The sequence below is a fragment of the Cryptomeria japonica genome, chromosome 5 (genome assembly GCF_030272615.1).
Source record: "Cryptomeria japonica chromosome 5, Sugi_1.0, whole genome shotgun sequence".
Lineage (NCBI taxonomy): Eukaryota > Viridiplantae > Streptophyta > Pinopsida > Cupressales > Cupressaceae > Cryptomeria > Cryptomeria japonica.
This window is the reverse complement of record NC_081409.1, coordinates 505,570,984-505,590,607: the sequence shown is the minus strand read 5'-3', so window position 1 is coordinate 505,590,607 and position 19,624 is coordinate 505,570,984. Positions and strand designations below refer to the sequence as shown.

General features: G+C 36.2%; 1 protein-coding gene across 1 annotated transcript in view; it reads right to left on the bottom strand.

Annotated features, from left to right (window-relative positions):
- Positions 1-19,624, bottom strand: part of LOC131064883 (probable inactive ATP-dependent zinc metalloprotease FTSHI 5, chloroplastic) — a 275,944-nt gene that overhangs the window by 12,873 nt on the left and 243,447 nt on the right. The window contains exon 18 of the mRNA XM_057999211.2: positions 18,473-18,553. Within this exon, the coding sequence (XP_057855194.1) occupies positions 18,473-18,553 (81 nt within the window). The remainder of the gene's footprint in view (positions 1-18,472; positions 18,554-19,624) is intronic.

The window sequence follows — 19,624 nt, the reverse complement described above, 5'->3', positions numbered from 1 at the left end:
CCGAGTCTGGGAACTTTGCTCCAAATCACCTTGCAAGTCACACCAAGTCAACTTCCCCCTTCTCAGCCCAAAACCCAATCAAAAAACAAAAAATGAATTATGTTTTTGCCGTTTTCGGCTAAGAGAAACAGGCGAGCGAGTTTTTGTCACGGACTTGCCGAGTTTTTGCCAAAAACTAGCCAAAAACTCGGCAAGTTTTCTGGCGAGTAGAAGTCAAATCTACACGCAGAGCTCAAAAACTCGGCGAGTTTTTCGGCGAGTGTTCCATCTATGATTGCAGGTTATTATTGAAGCTTGATGGGTCAAATCTGAGTTCACCATTGGATTGAGGAGGTCCAAGAAAGTCAGTTTTGCCTTTTGAAGCTGCGACGAAAATTTTCCAGAAATTATAATTTTGCAGGCAATTTTCAAATAGTGATATCTCACTCATCCGGACTCCTTTTTTTGAGCATTTTTTTTTGTTTTGATGTAGAATTTTGTGATCTGTATAGTGGTGCAAGAGTTTTCTGATACAAGTTTTTCTAAAATCGTAAAATCCTGATTTTTACAACTTTGGAGGCTTCATTTGGGCTCATATGGACTCCTTTTTAGGTGCCCTTTTTTTTTAAAGTGTGTAATTTTTTGTCTATTTTCATAATCTGCCATTAGTTTGTAGTGATTTTGAGTGGATATTGTACTTTCAGTATTTGGTCATTTTTGGCCTATTTGGTACTTGTATTTTGCTAGGATCTCAGTTTAGATCACTAGCAGTATTTGTTGAAGTCTCTTATATCTCATTTTAAGAAGTTGTAAAGTTGAAATCAGAACTCCACTTTGCCATTATTTCCAAGTGCCAACATGATCTTTTTATGGGGGGTCAATTGTTCATTTATATCTCTTGGTGAAATTCCATTCGAAGGCATCTTCATCTGCAGTATTCTACAAGGCTTCTTTGTTGGTGCAATCATTTTCATGTTTCCACATTTGAATATTTTATCATGATGTATGCTCTTGCTTGAGTAATGTTGTACTCACACTATCATAAAGTGTCACACCTCTTTGTATCTTGTCATTGTTAACTATTTGATGTAATCCTCTTGTACATGTAGATTAGGAATATCTTGTGAGACTCGGTGCATGGCTCTAGTTGAGACTTAAATTGTACACATTTATGCATGGCTCACGTGAGACTTGGATTGTACCAGTATTTCTGCCATTTACAAGTATCCAGATGATGCTCAAAGCAGGTTGTCTCCATGCCTGATCTTCTTTTTGTTGCAGCGAGTGATTCATCGTCATCGACTTGGTACCTGGTTTTGTCACACTTTGACATTATTGGTGCAGCATAGGCTCTCATTCTTCCTTATGGGGGGGTATTTTGGTCATCATCATTGGACCATCTTTGCAAGAGATTCGACATTGAGGGAGGGCTTCATGGTCTCTTCTCTCTTATGGGGGGGACATATTTTTGTTCTTCTCATTCATCATTGAGAGCAATGTGTGCTTTCATCATCTCTCTTTTCGGGGAGGGTTTTTTCTCATTGGGTTTTTCTCTCTTTCTCCGCTTTGTGGGAGATTGCATTTGCATTTGTACATGAGTACCTAACATGGCCTTGTAGCCAGGACCCATCTTGCATTGCTTAGTTGCATTGTAGGCTTTAGTGCATTCCCCTAAGTTGCACTTAAGGGGGGTGTTGGTGTAAATAATTATTCATCATGGATATTATTACAGTTTACTTAAGTTTACTTAGGTACATGCATTTCATAGTAGTTTGGGTATGAGACACTTGGGCGTTTGTGCCACATTGGGATAGTGTGTGTAAGAGAATTTCCACCTTTTATGGTGTGATCTTGTTACTACTCTATCATATCCACTTATTGTGGAGTGATAATTCCACCTTCGGTGGATGATCCACCTCATGTGGAATATTTTATTGTTTCTCTTACCTACCACACCTATTTCCTACCTACCCTTGTTTCTTATTGAGCCACATGTCATGTTTGTGTGCTCACTTATCCCTAGCCTTGCCTATATAAGCAGGCTCATCTACATTGTTTGTACGGGCATTCATTGAACATCGTGTAATGATCTAGTTGATCAGTATTTTCATCTTGATAGAATACAGTTTATTCCTATCATTTCTTTTGTCTCTCTATTTTGTGCTTTCCATTTCCTCTAGATCTTGGCAAAATCCCACAAATACATAGGTCAGCCGGCCCTTAAAATTCAAGTATTTATCTTTATAACTTGATAAATATTTTTTGATTAAACCTCCTTCGGCATCAATAATAAATCATCTTGGTATTAATTCCTCTTTGACATCAATGACAACAATATTCTAATAGTGTAATTCAAGAAAACCTTCAACTCTTTCAAATCAACGTGCCCCAATAGCTTACCCTAGTTAACACCAAATACACACTTTTGGGGGCTGAGAGAAATCCTGAACTATCAACATCTTTGAAATATTACTTAAATGATCAAAATAGTATATCTTATGTTTAGAGAAAACAATTACGTCATCAAGGTATATTAGTATGATTTTGTTGATTAGATCTTTAGAAGGCAATGTCCATGGCCCTCTGAAAAGTGGCCCCAACATTGGATAAGCTGAAAGTCATCTTTTGGTAGGCAAGATGCTCCAAATTTTGGGGAATACCATTTTATATTTATCTTCTTTCACCAAGATATGGTTGAAGCTTGACAAACCAATAGTTACTGAAACCTATTTGACCTTGCCACAGAGACAAAATTTGCTCGATTCAAGGAAGATTGTAGTGATCTTTGACGGAGACCTTATTCAAATCCCTAAAATTTACACAGCTTAACTTTTCCTATTTTCTTTCTCACTAGGACCAAATTGAACAAATAGGTGAAAAGTTTGACTAGGTAGATGATTTTGAAATTCACGAACTTGGACAATTCTTGCTTCATGATTTGGCTTAATTTTTGGGTTAACTGGTTTCTACATTTTGTATTACTAGTTCTGCCTTTCAATTCCTTAACCCACTCATATGTGGCACAAAGATTGACAACGATGCCTTTTATGTTGAAGCGTTCACTTTAGCTACCTCACTACTTTGTCCGAGAATAGCTCATCTCTGTTATCCTTCTCATTTGTAACTATTTCCTTTTAATCTTTGTAAGAATCATCAAGGCTAAACATGCTCTCAAAGGTAATCATCCCACTAGGCAACTTGTTGGATTTTAGTTGGAGGATTTGATATCCATAGGCCTCTTGAATCTTGGGAGCTACCTCCTATGTAAGTTCATCAAAATGCTGGATAAAATGATCTATATGTTCATCATTTTAAAATGCCATCCAATGACACTCATTGTCAGGGATTGTAGGTCTTATGACAATTTTGGCATGTTCAGTATTCGTTAGAGAGTCCTCCAATGGATGAAATTGAGAACCACTCAAGGCCATCCCATTTACCTATAATTTTTGCTTTATTGGAATTGCTTAGAAGTGAAGGGCATCAAATGATTCCAACAGGTCTCACACTCAATACTTATAGGCTTTCGTAAGGGGACTTTTGGCCACACTTTGTAACCTAACCTAGTTAATTGCCACTCTTAAATTGCCATAGACATGCAGCAATTTAACACTTTATTTTGCGAAGCCATGGACCAACGATTCATTCTTAGCTATATTGTTGGTGTAATAGTTCCAAGTCTGCACTTGGTGCCATCAAAATTAAAGTTCTATATCCCAATGTCATCGAGTTTTTCTTTTGATATTTTTCAAATGTGTGAATATTCAATATAGATTACATATGTGCCCGTTCTAGTTTCATTAAATTGGTCAAATGGGTCTAAGCCAAAAAAACTTGATGGAATAATTGTCCAACAGTTCATTAGGAATATTTAATATTCTCTCATCAATGGAGAGTTTTGATGGAGAGGGCTCTTCTATTAATGCATAGTTAGGATTGATGTCTAGCTCTACTTCATGCTCAACATAGTGAAGTGCAATGGGTTCAACTAGAATCTTGACCTTGGTTCCATATTTGGTTCTCAACAAACATATGAATCCAATCCAATGATAGGTGTAACCGACAAAGTTGGCAGTGAAATCTTAGCATAGACAAAGTTCAAACGTGGTTAGTATTTTAATCATGGCAATATCTTCGGGCACAGTGTTAGTGGGGCAAGCATAGAGTGTAAGAGGGAGATCACTAATAAATTGTACAATCTTAATAAGGTTACCATTTAATTGACTGACCTCCTTTAACATGAGCTCATATGACAAATGCGGAGCATTTGCCACTATCTTGGGCATAACAAATGTTCTAGCTCTTGAATCAATCATGCAGCTAAGCAGAAATTTCTTCCCAATATTTAAAGGTAGGAACTATATAAAATTAGGTCTACCTGATCCCAGCTTGATCACTTGTAGTATACATGCTACTTCTGTTGTGGTGCCTTCTTTTGAGGAATTGTAGCCAATTCTTTTTCTTTGTTTCTTTCCTACTACTTAAGGGCCTCCTTCAATAGGTCCATTTTCTCTAGCATAGACAAGATTTCCCACAAGGTGACATTGGTTGTCACTTCATATGATCCACTATATTGAAGGGTGTACTTGCTTGAACCTTCGGTGTACAAGGCACACATTGCTTCCTTGGTCACTCAACAAATGGATGAATTACCCTTGGCTGGCCCTAATTGAGCACACATTCTAGTTGTTTGGGGGTAGTGGGAGTGATCTACTTTTGGTCCATGGATTATAGGTGCCACTTGTCCTCTTGTGCTTTGCTTGTTAGCCTTAGGTTAATTCTCTGGTGGTCTTTTCTTGGCTCTAGTTAGATACTCAAACTGATCTACCAATCTTCCAGATGAGATCACCACCTCATTGTTGGTAAAAATTCCGTCCTCTTCCCATTAGAAAAAGGCATGTTTTACTTGGAGATCGATTTTCCCCAAGTCAGCTTATGCCGAAATTTATGGATTTTAATGCGGATAATTGTCCTTTGGAGTGGCGAATTTCCCCAAATGTGCTTTATGATGATTTTTTGATTTGGATTTTTATCCACATGGGGATCGATTTTCCCCAAAAGATGAATTTTGGACTTAATGAACGAAACGAAGAGACTCTTGATATGGATTTTTATCTAGATAGGGGTCATTTTTCCCCAAATGGGCAAATGTGATGATTGATAATGAATTTTCATCTGGATTTTTAACCAAATATGTGGCGATTTTCCCTAATTGGCCCAAAATTGATAAAAGCGAATTGAATTTAACGCAAGTGGGCCCAAATTTAATTGTTTTTGTATTTGCAATGATTATTTAATAATCAAGAACAATTATTTAATGATTTGCAAATCTTATTAATGATAAAACATTTTTCGTAAGGCAAATCGATTTTCTCAGGCAAGTATAAGAGGCAAAGTTTTATCCTGCATTGCTTGTATGGTGAAGTAACAAGGTGAAAACAAGTTTAAAAGAACCTGCCCAGCATTGAAATAATATTATAAGCGTGCTGATTGTGACAGTCAAGTGGCATTTTGGTGGCTGATTGGAGAGTTTCCAGCTAGGCGATTTTTTTTAAGTGTCCATTGGACACCATTTTGTGAGTTGGAGTCGCAGATTGAAGGGCAATTTTGCCCAATTACACCTACGTGTTGCAATTAAAGGGAAGCTTCAGCAAGTTTAGTTGCAGATTGGGACACATTGGGGGATTTTGCTAGGTGGCGCCATGATTGGAGATGCCACAATTTTGTTTGGTGGCTGGTCACTTCATTTTGTGAGGTGATTTTATTGGTTTGCTGAGTTTTGTTGATGCTGGAAGGCTGCCATTGTTATCAGACCTGAACTGGGCGGCATTGCTAGGAGCTATCTTGACTCCATTGTTGGCTGGAGACTTAATTTTCAGACTTCATTTTCACTTTCCATCCAGCTCCCAATTAGGCGATTTTGTCTAAGGACCATTTTGGGGGCATTTTGGAGGCATTTTCTGAGTACACCCTTGCTGGTGTAGATCTGCGACACCATTGGAAGGTTGTCTTCAGACCTGGATCTTCATTTTCAACCCTACACACATTTGGCAATCTTGCTGGGAGGTCATTTTTGGGGTGACTTGGGGCCATTTTCTGAGTGTGTCATCGCTGGTATAAGTCTGAAACCCCATTTTCAGACCTGTCTTCAGACTTATTTATTTCTACCAGCCATTTATCCTTGCCCAGATTTGGTCGCTTCAACATTAGGAAGGTAAAACTTATCAAACGTGAACATCTTACATGGATACAATCTCGTCAAGTGACTGATTTATGAATGTTGCAGGTTGTGTTTGGACTAAGGGCAGCCATTGTCAACCTTGGAAGGGTGTCTTCAGACTTTTAGAGTTGAAAATCAGACCTTATCACATCCTTTTCCAAGCATTTCCAGAATTTTGGTATACTCTTGACCTCATTTTGACAATTTTTCTGAGTATACTGAGTGTTTTCAGACTTAATTTTTTATATCAGACCTCAAACAAGTCTGAAAACGAAGGTTTTATAAGGGTTTCATACCCTATTTCTATCAAATTTCCAGAATTCGTAATGAATATGGATCAAATTCTTGATTTTAGTCCCTCAATTGGTGAAAATCCTTAAAATTCAGAACTTATATAATTCTGGAAATTAGTTAGTTAGATAATTTTCCATGATATTTGACTTCTAGTTTCGTACAGGTACCATGTCTAAAATTGGGATTGGAGCTAGGAAGGAACAATTGAAGATTGTGCAAAGGGGATTCTATCTGGAGTCCCAATTGTCATCCCGATGGAAGAACATCATAGACACGAACATGGAATTCCTGGATATGGAGTTGATGAGGCAAAGAATGTTTGGAATTAAGAACTAGCTTCCTTCTCCTACCTATGCAAATATCATGAAGAGTGGCATATGCCATGCCGCCGGGTTTTCGGAATCAATACAGTGCAATGAACTAGTCGTGGAGTGTGCTAACAATTATGACCCAGGAACACGTATGATTAAATCTCCTAAAGGGACTATGCTTGCATACCTTGCTGAAGACACGATTGCAGAGGTGTTCAAGATTCCTAGGACTACAAATATGTGGGAGAAAACTCGGGATGAATATGATGCCAAATTTAATGAAAGGGTGGATGCATGTATGGTGATAGTAAATAAGAAGTGGATGATAAGGCCAAGGCCTCACCATTCCAAGATGCCTAAGACGCTCATGTGCACAAATTTTAAGGATGAGTATAGTGATCTACTATTCCTACTCAATTGAGTGATGGGAATGCCTCAAGGTGCCTTATTTGAAGGCCAGAAGTTCTATTTTGTCCAGGATATAATGAAAGGAATTGTGGTCAATTGGGCCAAGATCATTAGTGACAATCTGGATTTTCAGTTGAGAAATGTGGAAAAGACGGGGTCCTTCGGCGTGACTTCCTACCTTGTACACCTGCTTGCAAGATTCGTCACATACAAGGGATTAATATGCAAAGGAAAGATCGAGAATGGATCAAGGGAGTGTAAAGTTTATGAATGTTATCTACAACTTGATATGCATAGAATTGAAGACTACAGGAGGGTGAATGATGCATTCACCATGCACATCACAAGGCTATTACAAGGCGGAATCCACAAACGGTTGTCCAAAGATGCGACAACACTTATTGAGAAATATGGATCATGCTATATATAGTTTCCCACCTTCACATACCTACGGATTCAAGGATTTAGATCCAAACGTTACAAACTTCCTAGGTATCCTACTGAAAAATTGATCCTACTTGAGGTGGTGAGACACTTCTAGAATTTGATTTTATCCAAAGGAGAAACATAGAATAGGGATTACTCCCCCTATTGTTTTAGGGAAGATGATAGAGGCATGCCACAGTGCGGCTGCAGCTAGTTCGGTCATTGATGAGCTTGCATTTTATAGCCTTGGAACATAAAGGACCCAAGATAGATTTGATCCGCACAAGAGTGTTGTGAAGATCAAGGGAGAAAAGTTCATATGTAAGGTCGACATAGAAGATTACTGGGCTAATCTCATGGATGAAAATGCAGTAAGAAAGAGGATGTGGTCCAGAATGCTGGTTGATTTCATGAGGAAATGTGAACTTTTAACCATTCCAGACCAGATAAATGATGACAGTGATCATACTCATCCACAATATGAAAATGAAGTGAGAAGACCCATCCTAGCACCGAATTGGACACGGCCTAAGGTGGTGGATTTGAGTGAACTTATGCGAGAAGTGATTGAATTCTCTAGAGAGTGGGTGGACACATATATGAAGAAATTGGTAGATATGGGTGTCACCTTCACCTATGAAAAGATGTAATGTCCGCTACTAAGTTCAGGCCTGTTTTAAATAATCATACTTATGACATAAACTAAAACGATTAGGAGACAAAACTATTTTAACATGAATCCAATTAGTGATATTCCACAGTTCAATCAGTAAATAGTTCATCTATCATACATCAGTAAATTGTATATATATATATATATATATATATTCAGATAATATTATTATATATATTTTACTGCAGAGCAGCTCTTATAAAATATTACAGTAATTATAATCATTCTATTATTTTCTATAATTATATTATTATTAAGTTCTACATAAGAACATTATCGTGCTTCATATATTAAGCATGCATATTAAGCACGTCACTGTACATACCACCAAGAGCACGGATGTTTACTGCTTCTCCATTTTGTAACTCTTCTGCCTTCTTTTCCACTCCCAAACTTTATTTATACCTTCAAATCTTTATGAAGAGATGCATCACTTATGAGAGTGATGTCTTTATTTAAAGGACATACCTTTTCATTAACACAAATTTTATATATATATATATATATAGATTTTATTCTTCCAAACTGAAATCGTACTTCTTATATTAGCTTTTCTTTTAACTAAATCATACCCCTTCAAATCGCCTCCTTCCTATAAATCACATCTCTTATTAATTAAACAAATCGTTGCTTATTAATTCTGAATTGTTTTGTCTATTAACCATCTCATTGGTTTGTCATCAAATCATATTACTTGATTAAATCGCTGCTTTTATTCATTTCTTTGTCTTGGGTGATTGATATTAAATATATAAATATATATATTATGCATTTATTATTTTAAATATATAATTTGTGTTTACAATTAAGAATATGTAAATTATGTTTATAATTTATAATATATAAATATAATATTAATTTATTTTTATTTGAATATTTCAAGAATATTATTAGATATTAATCAAATAATAATATTTAATAAATAAATAAATTTCAAATAATCATTTGTTGGTAATTATTATATTAATTAATAATAATAATTGCTTCATTAGGATGTATATATATATATAAAATGATCAAGGAGGGGACATGACAAATGTCTTCTATAGCTTTTTAACTCTCTTACACCAACGCTATGTTAGGAAATGGCTTTGATACAGCTCCAACAATCTTGCTACTATATCTGATTAAAAGGATTCAAAGTTGCACAAATATGGATACGGATACAGCCATTTTTTTGAGACCCCCCAATATGGATACAGCTGGATGTAATATTCATAAAAAACACATACACATATATTTAACACAATTTTCTGAGTTATTAGAGGAGATTTTCATTACCTCAAAAGCAATACAGACACATAATTGCTACATAAATAATTAAAAGTTGATTTAACAATTTACAATTTGCAAACATGGTAGAGTTGCATTCAACAATAACCCAAAAAATGGGTCGCTGAAATAAAAAAACATTTCATTTGTCTTTCTCATATGGTGTAGATTTTGTTTATATCATTTTTTTTTTAATTTCATGAAGTTTTTTTTTTCAAATTTAGAAATATTTACACCAAATTTTTAAAAAAAATCAAATCACATAGTATTCGGCACAATTGGGAAATCAACTTTTTTTGGGCACACATGGCTACAATATCTGACGACTATCCAGGCCTAATCAGATACGTATCCGTTTCAGATACGGGGATACATGCACCCAAGGAGAGATAGAAGAGTATCCGGCTACTTTGAAAGGATTCAATATTCTAGCAGTACCATATAGACTTATGACAGTATCAATAAGGTAAGGACTGTGAAATTAGCATCCTACAATTATGTTTTGATATGTGTTTCTCCATTTTGCAACAACCATCAAACCTGTCATATGAAAAGCAAGATATAAATTTGCATTTAATGCTTGGTGCAGGAGCACCTAGTCACCCTTATGCCTCATAAAGGCTTTATTGTAATGGTTTCTCTAAATCTGTCTTGTGGAAGCATAAGAAGGTCCTAAGGACCAATTGGAATACATACAATTCGTAAGGCTTTTAAGCCAATCATCATATGTAGACCAACATGGGCCAAATGTGGTCAGTCATGGTCAAAGCACTCCAGGTGGATGGAATTGATGTAATAAGTCCTTTTAAGTCTATTTTAACATGTCTAGGGTAAGTATAGGTGGCTTTGAGTCATTTTGTTGAGTTTGAACAAAGTTGTCAACTTTTTGCAAAAGTTGCTATACAACTTTCACAAAATTGTCATATTAATGAGCATTTCTTTGTAACCAATGGTCACCTATTCAAAGATCAGTTAGGGACAGTTGGAAATGGTTGAAAACAAGTTTAAATAGCCTCTTTTGGGCAGAGGCATGGTTGTTGATGAGTTTTTCGTCGAAGAGAAGAAGACTAATACAAAATTAAAGACTTGTTTCCAGAATTTTCTGTGTTTTTTTGCTACTATAATGTTCATAACTCCATTCTACGGTCGAATCAGGATGTGAGACTGGTGCCATCTGAAAGCTAGTTGAGTCACCTTTCTAAGGACAGCAATTTTATAAGATTTCATCAAGATTTGACTATTTTGTGAACGTTTTTCTAAAATCTGTCCTGAAACCCTACTTCCAAGGGTTTGATCAAAGAAATGTAAAACTCTCTCCGATCCACTGAGGGATATTCATCAAACTTGGTAGAACGGTAGGGATAGGTCTTGTACAGATGGATTTTTCTTCATTTTTGCAGGGACCAAGGTTGGATGCATCTTTGGAGCAACAAATGCCTAACATCTCTGTGTTAGGCCAAGGAAGTGTGCGTTTGAGTCAACCTGTGTTAAATCTGATTGTTTGGGCACCCAAAACCTATTGAAATGGTGGTTTGGGGATGTGTGACACCTACCCGTATCATTGGTTGAGTTGTGGAGTGTAAAAATAAGGCACTTTCTTTGTAAAATAGGGCTAATTGGGGCTCTATAGCAGCAGTAAAAGTCAATTTTTGATGCATACTCTCCAAAACACCCTAGGCTCATTTTGAGATATTTTTTAGAACTCCAAAAAGGGTATCCAAAAAGCATTTCAGTCCTGGTATCTGGTCTATATCAAAAGATATCCATGATTGTCCTAAAAGGGAGGGCTACTAGGAATTTGGGGTGGTTGTGAAGCATGTCATTATTCCACATATCAAAGAACATATTCAATGCATAGGAAAGGTCTGTATCAATGTACTAAGGCGTTTTAAATGGCTTCCTTTAATAATCCAAGTGTTTTGTGGGTTCTCACTAAGTTGGTTCAATTTTCACTAGGTCTAGGGAGCCTAGTGTGTTGGGTAAGTTGGGAGAAAGAACCCCCTAAATGTGTATCTATCTTGGTGATTTGAAAACCTATTTGTGAATCATCCTGAGTATCCATCCACCTTTGCATCAATGCTGAAGGCTGATGGTTCATCCCAGCTGTGTGGAGTCAAAAAAGTGACTGAAAAATGAAAACATGCTTAGGTTGCAGGAGATATCTAGCTATCTCCCAACCTACCCAGGAATTTCCTAAAGAAAAACACTAGTACCTAAACATTTTTTGTTTTTTTGAAATGTCGGAGATGGGTTCGAGATATTTGCTACCCATCCCCATGCCCCTAGCATGCCCCCTATGAGGGCAAGGTCAAATTTATCAAGGGATGTTTCATTGAGTAGCGTAGCTTGTAGTTTCCCTTGGGGCTCTCTTCATGATGGTCAACTACCCTAACATGGAGAGATAGTCTACTCTCTCTCTGAACCTATTTACTAACCTCTTTCCTAGCTCATCCCAGGACCTTATGCAATTTGGGGATAGATATCTATAGCACTCTAAGGATTTTCCCTTGAATGACAGTGCAAATGTCACAACCACATCTTCTTGAGTTACATCATGATGTGTACATAGGTTAGCTATATGTTACAAATGCTAATAGGAGTTATAGCATTATCTCCTATATAAGATAAAGGGTTTTTTGCACAGATGGAGTGATAAAATTCCCTACTGTAGGAAAATCCAATGGACTATCATTGCTCAATAGTATTAAGAATTGTTGTTGAGGTTGGGACATGGCCAAAAGATTTAGTCGACTTGCAAATATTGTAGGACTTTGAATGGGGTTCTGTTGATGTGTTTTTCATGCACATGCGAACACCACTTGAAGTGAAATTTCAAGTTGACACTTAAAGTGAATTTCAAGTTGACACTTAACTCAACTTGTTCACTCTCCTTCATTCCATCCATTTGAGTGTTTCAAATTGGGATCAAGGTGCGTTCTAGGATCCATTTCGCTCTCAATGAAGAGCAATATGAGTGAATTTTGCTCCTACTAGGGAGCACTTGAAGTAATTTGAACATGCATCTTTTAAGTTGAATCTCATCGTTTTATATCTTAGTTTATGCTCCTATATACCAAAAGACCTCAAAACTCACCTTGAATGTGACTTCACCTTCAACCTGAGGCAAATAAAGTGAAATTCGCTCTGAGAAAGGGGTAATTGAAGTGAATTTGGCTCCAAAAGAGGAGCACTTGAAGCTACCCTCACTAGCAATCTCTCTCCACTCCTTGGTTGAATTCATGACAAACTTCACTTCTTCAATGATCAAAATGTCGTTAAAAGATTATAAACTCACTCATTTTCCTCAAATATTGCTCAAGAAGTCTACATTGCTCTCACCTATGTGCAATGGGAGCAGATTTCGCTCCAACTAGGTTGCAATTGAAATTTTTAGATACTTTGTGAAAATTCTGCTCCCGAAGATCATCTCTCATTGGGATGCATATAAGTCACTTGGAGAATAAAAGAAACATTTGCATTACTGATTAGACTTGTTCTTAGAGGGTTCCTACATCAAACCTCTTTCTCCATCAAATCAATTCATTTTGCCCCTCATAACAAGGACTATACCCTTGACTCCTGGCCTCTTAACCAACTATACCCCTCCAATGCAAAGGCTAATGGCTAAGGACTCAAACTACTGTCCTAGAAGGCAGAAAAAAGTGGGGGTCCCTATTTGCAATGGGGTGATGTGTGAATACGTCACAACAGGTTAGTTTGAGTCTCAATTGGATTTGGCTATGGTTTTCTTTTTGAAGGTACAAGAACAACAAGGCCTTGAGGTTGTCAATCTAAACCAGACTGTGACAATTCTCACTCTTATAACTAAGATTTTACTGAAATTCTAGTCAGAGTGAGATTCAAGTCCTACTAGGCATGCCAAAAATTGTTGATGACCTAAATGTCCCTTCACAACAGATGCATTGCATAAGGACACCAAGCATAGAAAGCCTCACAAATGTGGGACAAGTCTGTGAATTAGTCTCTAGGATTGGAAGGTCAATTCCTGAATTAGTCTCTAGGATTGGAAGGTAAATTCCTTATCTATTTAACATAAGCCTATCTAACGAAAAGAGGAAAGGAAGAGGGATGCAAAAACAAATAACAGGAAGTTTGTCATGCCCCCGTCTAAACAACCACAACCTTAAATAAACCTTGTCACAGACAAATATATAAATAATAAAACTTGAGCAGTAAGATTTAGGGCTGACTAAGGGTCAAAGGGAAGTGATTAAATGAAGAAGCTGACCTGAATCAAAAAGAATTAAAATTCCAACAATTTATTTAAGAGGCCAACCTAAATTAAAAAGATAGCAATTCATTTAAGAGGCCGACTAAGTTTAATTATTAGTTGCTATTATTAAACAATAATTAAGTTAAACAAAAGGGCAACACTCAAGATGGGCAACTAGGCAATGGGTCTTATGAAAATGTGTGATCCCCCACCACTGAAGATATAAAGGGGAGATCAACTCATTTGGGGGGAATCAACTGAGAATATAAAATCTGAACAGCAAGGCAGAAATTCATTAATAAATACAAATGGAATGATAAAAACAGAATAAGCATTTGATCTATAATAAAAAAATAAGACAAAAAAGAGTAGAATCTGATCTAATATTTATCAGCTTGAAATTAGTAAGTTTATGTGTCGAAATGCGATATGAGTATATGAATGCAACATTTTTATTTTGCTGAAATATATAGGGGCAATCGAATGGGAATAAGCACAAATCATCAATTCAGATCCTTAATAAAGGATCAATCAAGAGGATTTCCCATTGAATCAAGAAAGATTGAAAAGAAACTAGCAATATACATATACATGTAGAATTTTAGTAGGTTTCTCAAGAATCATTAAATAAGAATTTTAGTAGGTTTCTCAAGAATCATTAAATAAGATTATTCAAGGGATTAATTGCCAATCCATCAAGAATCTTAGGAATGGTAATTATTCAATTGATTTTCCTAGAAGCAATCATATCTGGGATTAGTGAGAAGACATGGTAGGAGGTGCAGCAGTACCGGTTCCCTTAATTAAGTAGCCCACCCCAAGGTGGTTAGCTTGTGGGCCAAGGGGTCAAATTGTCTTGGTTGGCCACTCCACGCTATTGGGCTTAGTTGTGAGGAACCAGTATCCAGGCGTCCTTCTCTCAATTAAGTAGCCCACCCCAAGTTGGTTAGCTTGTGGGCCAAGGGATCGAATGACTTGGTTGGCCATGATGCACTCTTGGACTTAAATGTGAAGAACAGTCTTTGGGCATCTTACGTGTCGGAAAATTTAAATTCTCCTAAGCTTCCGTGCACACCCCAAGCAACCTACCTGTCAGAAGCAGCCAGCAGAGCCTAAAAGATTTGTGCAGACTGTGGGATCTCCATCCCCAACTTGCCCCTGATGTTGCAACATCAATAACCATTTCTTGACATTGAATTTATTGAGCTAGCTGATTTTGAATTTGAAATTTTTATGTTGGAAAATGTAGAGGACAGCCCCAGACAAAAGGGAAGAATGTTCCATAAATCAGTCTGTTGGTGAAGATTGTTCTTGTGTGAACAACAGTTCTAGGAAGTTTGTATTTTGCAGCAGCAGCTATGTGTTTCTAAGTTTGTGCAATGAGCAAAGATTGCTCTAGGCACTGAAAAGCTCCACGCAAGTACTAGTTTGTAAGAGAGATCCAAGAAGCTGCAGCTTGTTCAATGGTTGAGAGAAGCTCCATAATTGTGTAAGAATTGTAGTTAGTAGTTTTATTTTCTAAGTTTGTTTATTTTATTTGTAAAAGTTCATTTCCAGATTTGATAGAAAGGAAAGAAAGTTGCATGCCTCCAGTTTGGTTTATTGTTTGAGATTTATTTTTTATTCCCAGTCTGATTGGGAAATTAGTGTTGTAGTCACTGTATATTTGCATTTTAATTTTCTAACTTTGTACCGAAGCATTGAGTCTGCCCTATTTGGGGATTTTAGTTTCTTGACATTATATCAAGGCTATTTGGCCCTAAATCCTTGTGAGTTCATTTGTTTTTATGGGTATTGAGTTTTATTGTGTAGGAGACATGGCTGGAGATGAAGGAAAGAGCTGGCAACAACCATTGTCCATTAATGGACTAAGTTATGATGTCTGGGCAAAGAAGATCAAGACCATCACGGTTGCAAACAATTTGTGGGAGCTTGTTGTCGATGGGTTTGTGGATACAACTGATCCAACTCAGTTTGCAGCTCTCACAAACAACCAGAAGACCCACTTGAGGGAGACAAGGTGGAAAGATGCAAAGTCATTGATTTTGATTGAAGCAACCTTCCAATAATAGCAACAGCTAACTATGCAAAGGAAGCTTGAAAAACCCTCCAAACAAGCTACAAAGGGACTGATAAAGTCAGATTGGTGAAGCTCCAGATGCTTTGAAGAAATTTTCAGACTCTCCAAATGAACAATAGAGAGTCCATTTCAGATTTTCACACAAGAATCTCTAGTTTGATAAACCAATTGAGGACAAATGGAGAAACCATGGAGGAGCAAAGGATTATGGAGAAAATCCTCTGAAGTCTGCCCTCTAAGTTTGATGCAATCATCATTGGCATTGAAAAGGCAAAGGATCTCTCTACTTTGATGGTGGATGATTTGATGGGTTCTCTTCAAACCCATGAGCAGTGCGTAAATAGGTCTGCAACTTCTTCCCAAGAGCAAGCTTTCAAAGCTTAGGCCAATGCAAGAGGCAGGGGGAGAAGTACAGAAATTAAGTTTATACTTTAGCACGGGTGAGTCCACTGGGTTTCTAGTAGAGCAAGGGTGTGTCCTCATGCCATGTTTGATTTGATTCTCCCACCAACTGTTATGGAGTTTTCAAGCTGACTTTTAGAAGAATATCATCTAGAATTGTCATTTGAGTTTCATCAATAAACTTAAAGGCTCCACTATTCAAATTTAATTTAGCCTTTAATTAGGGCTAGAATGCCACTTTCTAATAATGCTAATTGAAGAGATTGGCAAAGTTATGGAAACCTTTTGAAAAAGAGAGCACAACTTTAACCCAAGGCACCTCTGTAAAAGGTATACCATGGAGACTAATGACACTTTATCACCACTATGAACAATGTGTTAACAAATACTCCAATTCAATTGATTCCCTATCCAAACAAGCCATAGCTTAAACTTTGATAGATTCCAAGATTTCCATATACCCTTACCGACAAGCACTTTTGATGGGTGTGAAAATCAATGCTCTTCCAAGTTGTGAAACCATTAGAACTACTTCAAGGAAGGTCATATTGAAGAAAAAAACTTCCAAGCTTCTTTTAAGGGACTTGCAAATAAGAGTTAAAAGAGACGCAAAAATAAAATATTAAAAAACTTCAACAAAATATCTCCATAAAAAACAAATGAAAGGATAGTAAGCCCCTTTAATTTTTAGAACTGTGATTATCCATAGCATTTAGCTGGTTATTTTGAAAAAGTATTAAAGAAATCAGCTGCATGCTGTTTGAGAAAACGAGATGCATTAACTTAGTGCCAAATATAGTTAGAGAATCCAAAATCAGAATAAGGCAAAGAGAAATCCCAGGAATTTGAATCTCAAGAACAACGCAACATCCAATCCATGTTAGATTCTTCATACTTGAGAATTATGCAAGAGGTGTAACCACAACCGTTTGGGATGTCTATTCGCTTTCATTTACTCTTATAAATCTTCACAATTCAGAAAAGGAATTTTAGATGGATTTTCCCATATAAGTGGAAGAAATTAGCTTTGGATTAAAAATTTATTGTCTATCAAAAATATAAACTAGGAGCAATGAGAAACCTTGTGTTGTTACATTGACAATGTATTCGGTACCTCACATTTAAATTAGGCACCCCCTCTTAAGAGGCGGATATCCCCTTAAAAACAATCAGCGTGCTCTCATTATGGTTTCATTGCAAGTGTTTGGTATCCAAAGCCATAAGATGCATTTGAAAAGTTAGGATTTTCTCTAAATGATTTCTTTTTCATTTGGGACATTAGGTTTTCCAGAAAATGCTCTTTGAAGAGGCCAAAACATATAATTTACAAAAATGTTAAAAATTTTCACTGAAAACAAAATTGGAAGCCAAAGTATTTATTTTCATGAGTTCCGTTCCCTAAAAATTCTTTTAACTTTTTAGGGGCACACTTGTCACATGGTTTTTCAAACTCTCTTGGAAACAATTTCATTTTTCTAGTTTTAGACGTTTCAATTCTTGCTAAATATATCTATATAGGAATTTTTATTCAAACACAAAAATAAGAGTGTCTCAGGTTCACAAAAATAGAAAACTAGACTTCAGAAATAAAGAAACAACTGAAAATATAACAGAGAAAGACCAAGTTACTGATTTTTTCATCAAACAGTATTACATATTTATAGCTGCTGAAGACTCAAAGATCTTCCTATAAAACAGTTAATTTATTTGACAACACACTAGATATAATTGACAACAAACTAGAAACCAGTGACAAATAACTAAAAGATATTGACTGCTAACTGGAACTGTTCAACAGAAAACCGGACTTAACTGATAACAATCAGCACAGATGGATACATCTACATATTTATGTTAGAGCATTTATTCCAACGCACAACTCTCCTCAAAGATTACTACCTTGTTGGAAATTATTCACTTGCAATAAGGGTTCTCTTTGCATAGCAGTAGCATTGTAGTTTTCTGGGTTCCCTTCCTTTGCTTCAGTTTATTGCTTTTGTAACACAATATGGTTTTGTAAATTTAGAATAGTATTGTATTGCCAAGAGAATATAGATAATCATCAAAAGATCTTCTTCGATAGTTTATTTTATTTAATAAGTGATATGAAATGCAAGAATATAACCAACATTTTTTTTATTGAAAAAATAGCTCTAGGAATATGAACGCATACCTCATAGTTCTGGTAGGTTATAAGCATAAATGTATCTGGCTCCTGAATTGCCCCATTCTCTTCCATAATTCTTAACATGCTCTGAAAGAATTACAAAAGAAAAATTGACTCTAGATACAAGTATATCACAACATCTTTCATAAGAAAACATTCAAATGTAAGACAAACTTCACCCTTGTATAATTTACATTATTTGAAGAGAATAAAAAAATCCCTATATTCTACGCAAAAGATATGAATTGGCATAACAAACATAGAATTCACTAGCCAGGATAGTTCAGACAAAAGAAATCTAGAGATATTAGGGGGCAGCACATAACAATTAATTACTAGTATAATCTATAGAAATCACTCGCATCTTTTTGAAACATTCAATAAGTTCTCTACTAAATTTGACAAGGGATAATGAAATTTGAAACACACGTAAACAATGAAAGCGCCAAGCACATTCTTGTGACTTCAAATATAAGTAGGATAATCAACCACTACTTGCATTTTTACTTCATAGATTTGCCTTCACCTGCAATAATCTATTCCTTTTAAAAGTAGAGTACTACAATAGGTCAGCCATGATAAGGGAGATATATACAATTTGGATATCCATCTCTATTTATAAAAACTAAATTCCAACAAAAATCTGACGGGTTAGCATAGATCCAAGATAGATAAAATGTTTCGCAATCGCAAAAGAAAACAATCCAAATAGAGTGTTCACAATACTTGGATTATATCAACATGATATGACACCACTATTCTGACATAATCACACATCGCCCCGTTTCAAATGAGGACCCCAACTTTTTTTTGGTAGTCTCAGGAGTCTCAGGTAGTTGGGCAACAATCAGGTCTCCCATGAGGCTAGTTTGGAGTTTTCTCAGCTTTAGTGCTTAAGTGTTAGTCGGGGGTTAAGATCTTCATTGAACAAGGTTCACAATGCAACCTTTAGGCTAAGCAAGGTTGCACGGGTACGGGGGTACTTGGAGACTTTGAAGACTGGTGCTAGTACTGGTATGGCTATTTTTTCAAAATAGGAGACGTGGGTACTTGGAGACGCCAATTTCTTTTAAATATAATTTAATAATTTATAGAAATTCTGAAAATATAATGACATTCAACATTAAATATAATGACATTAAATATAATATAATAATT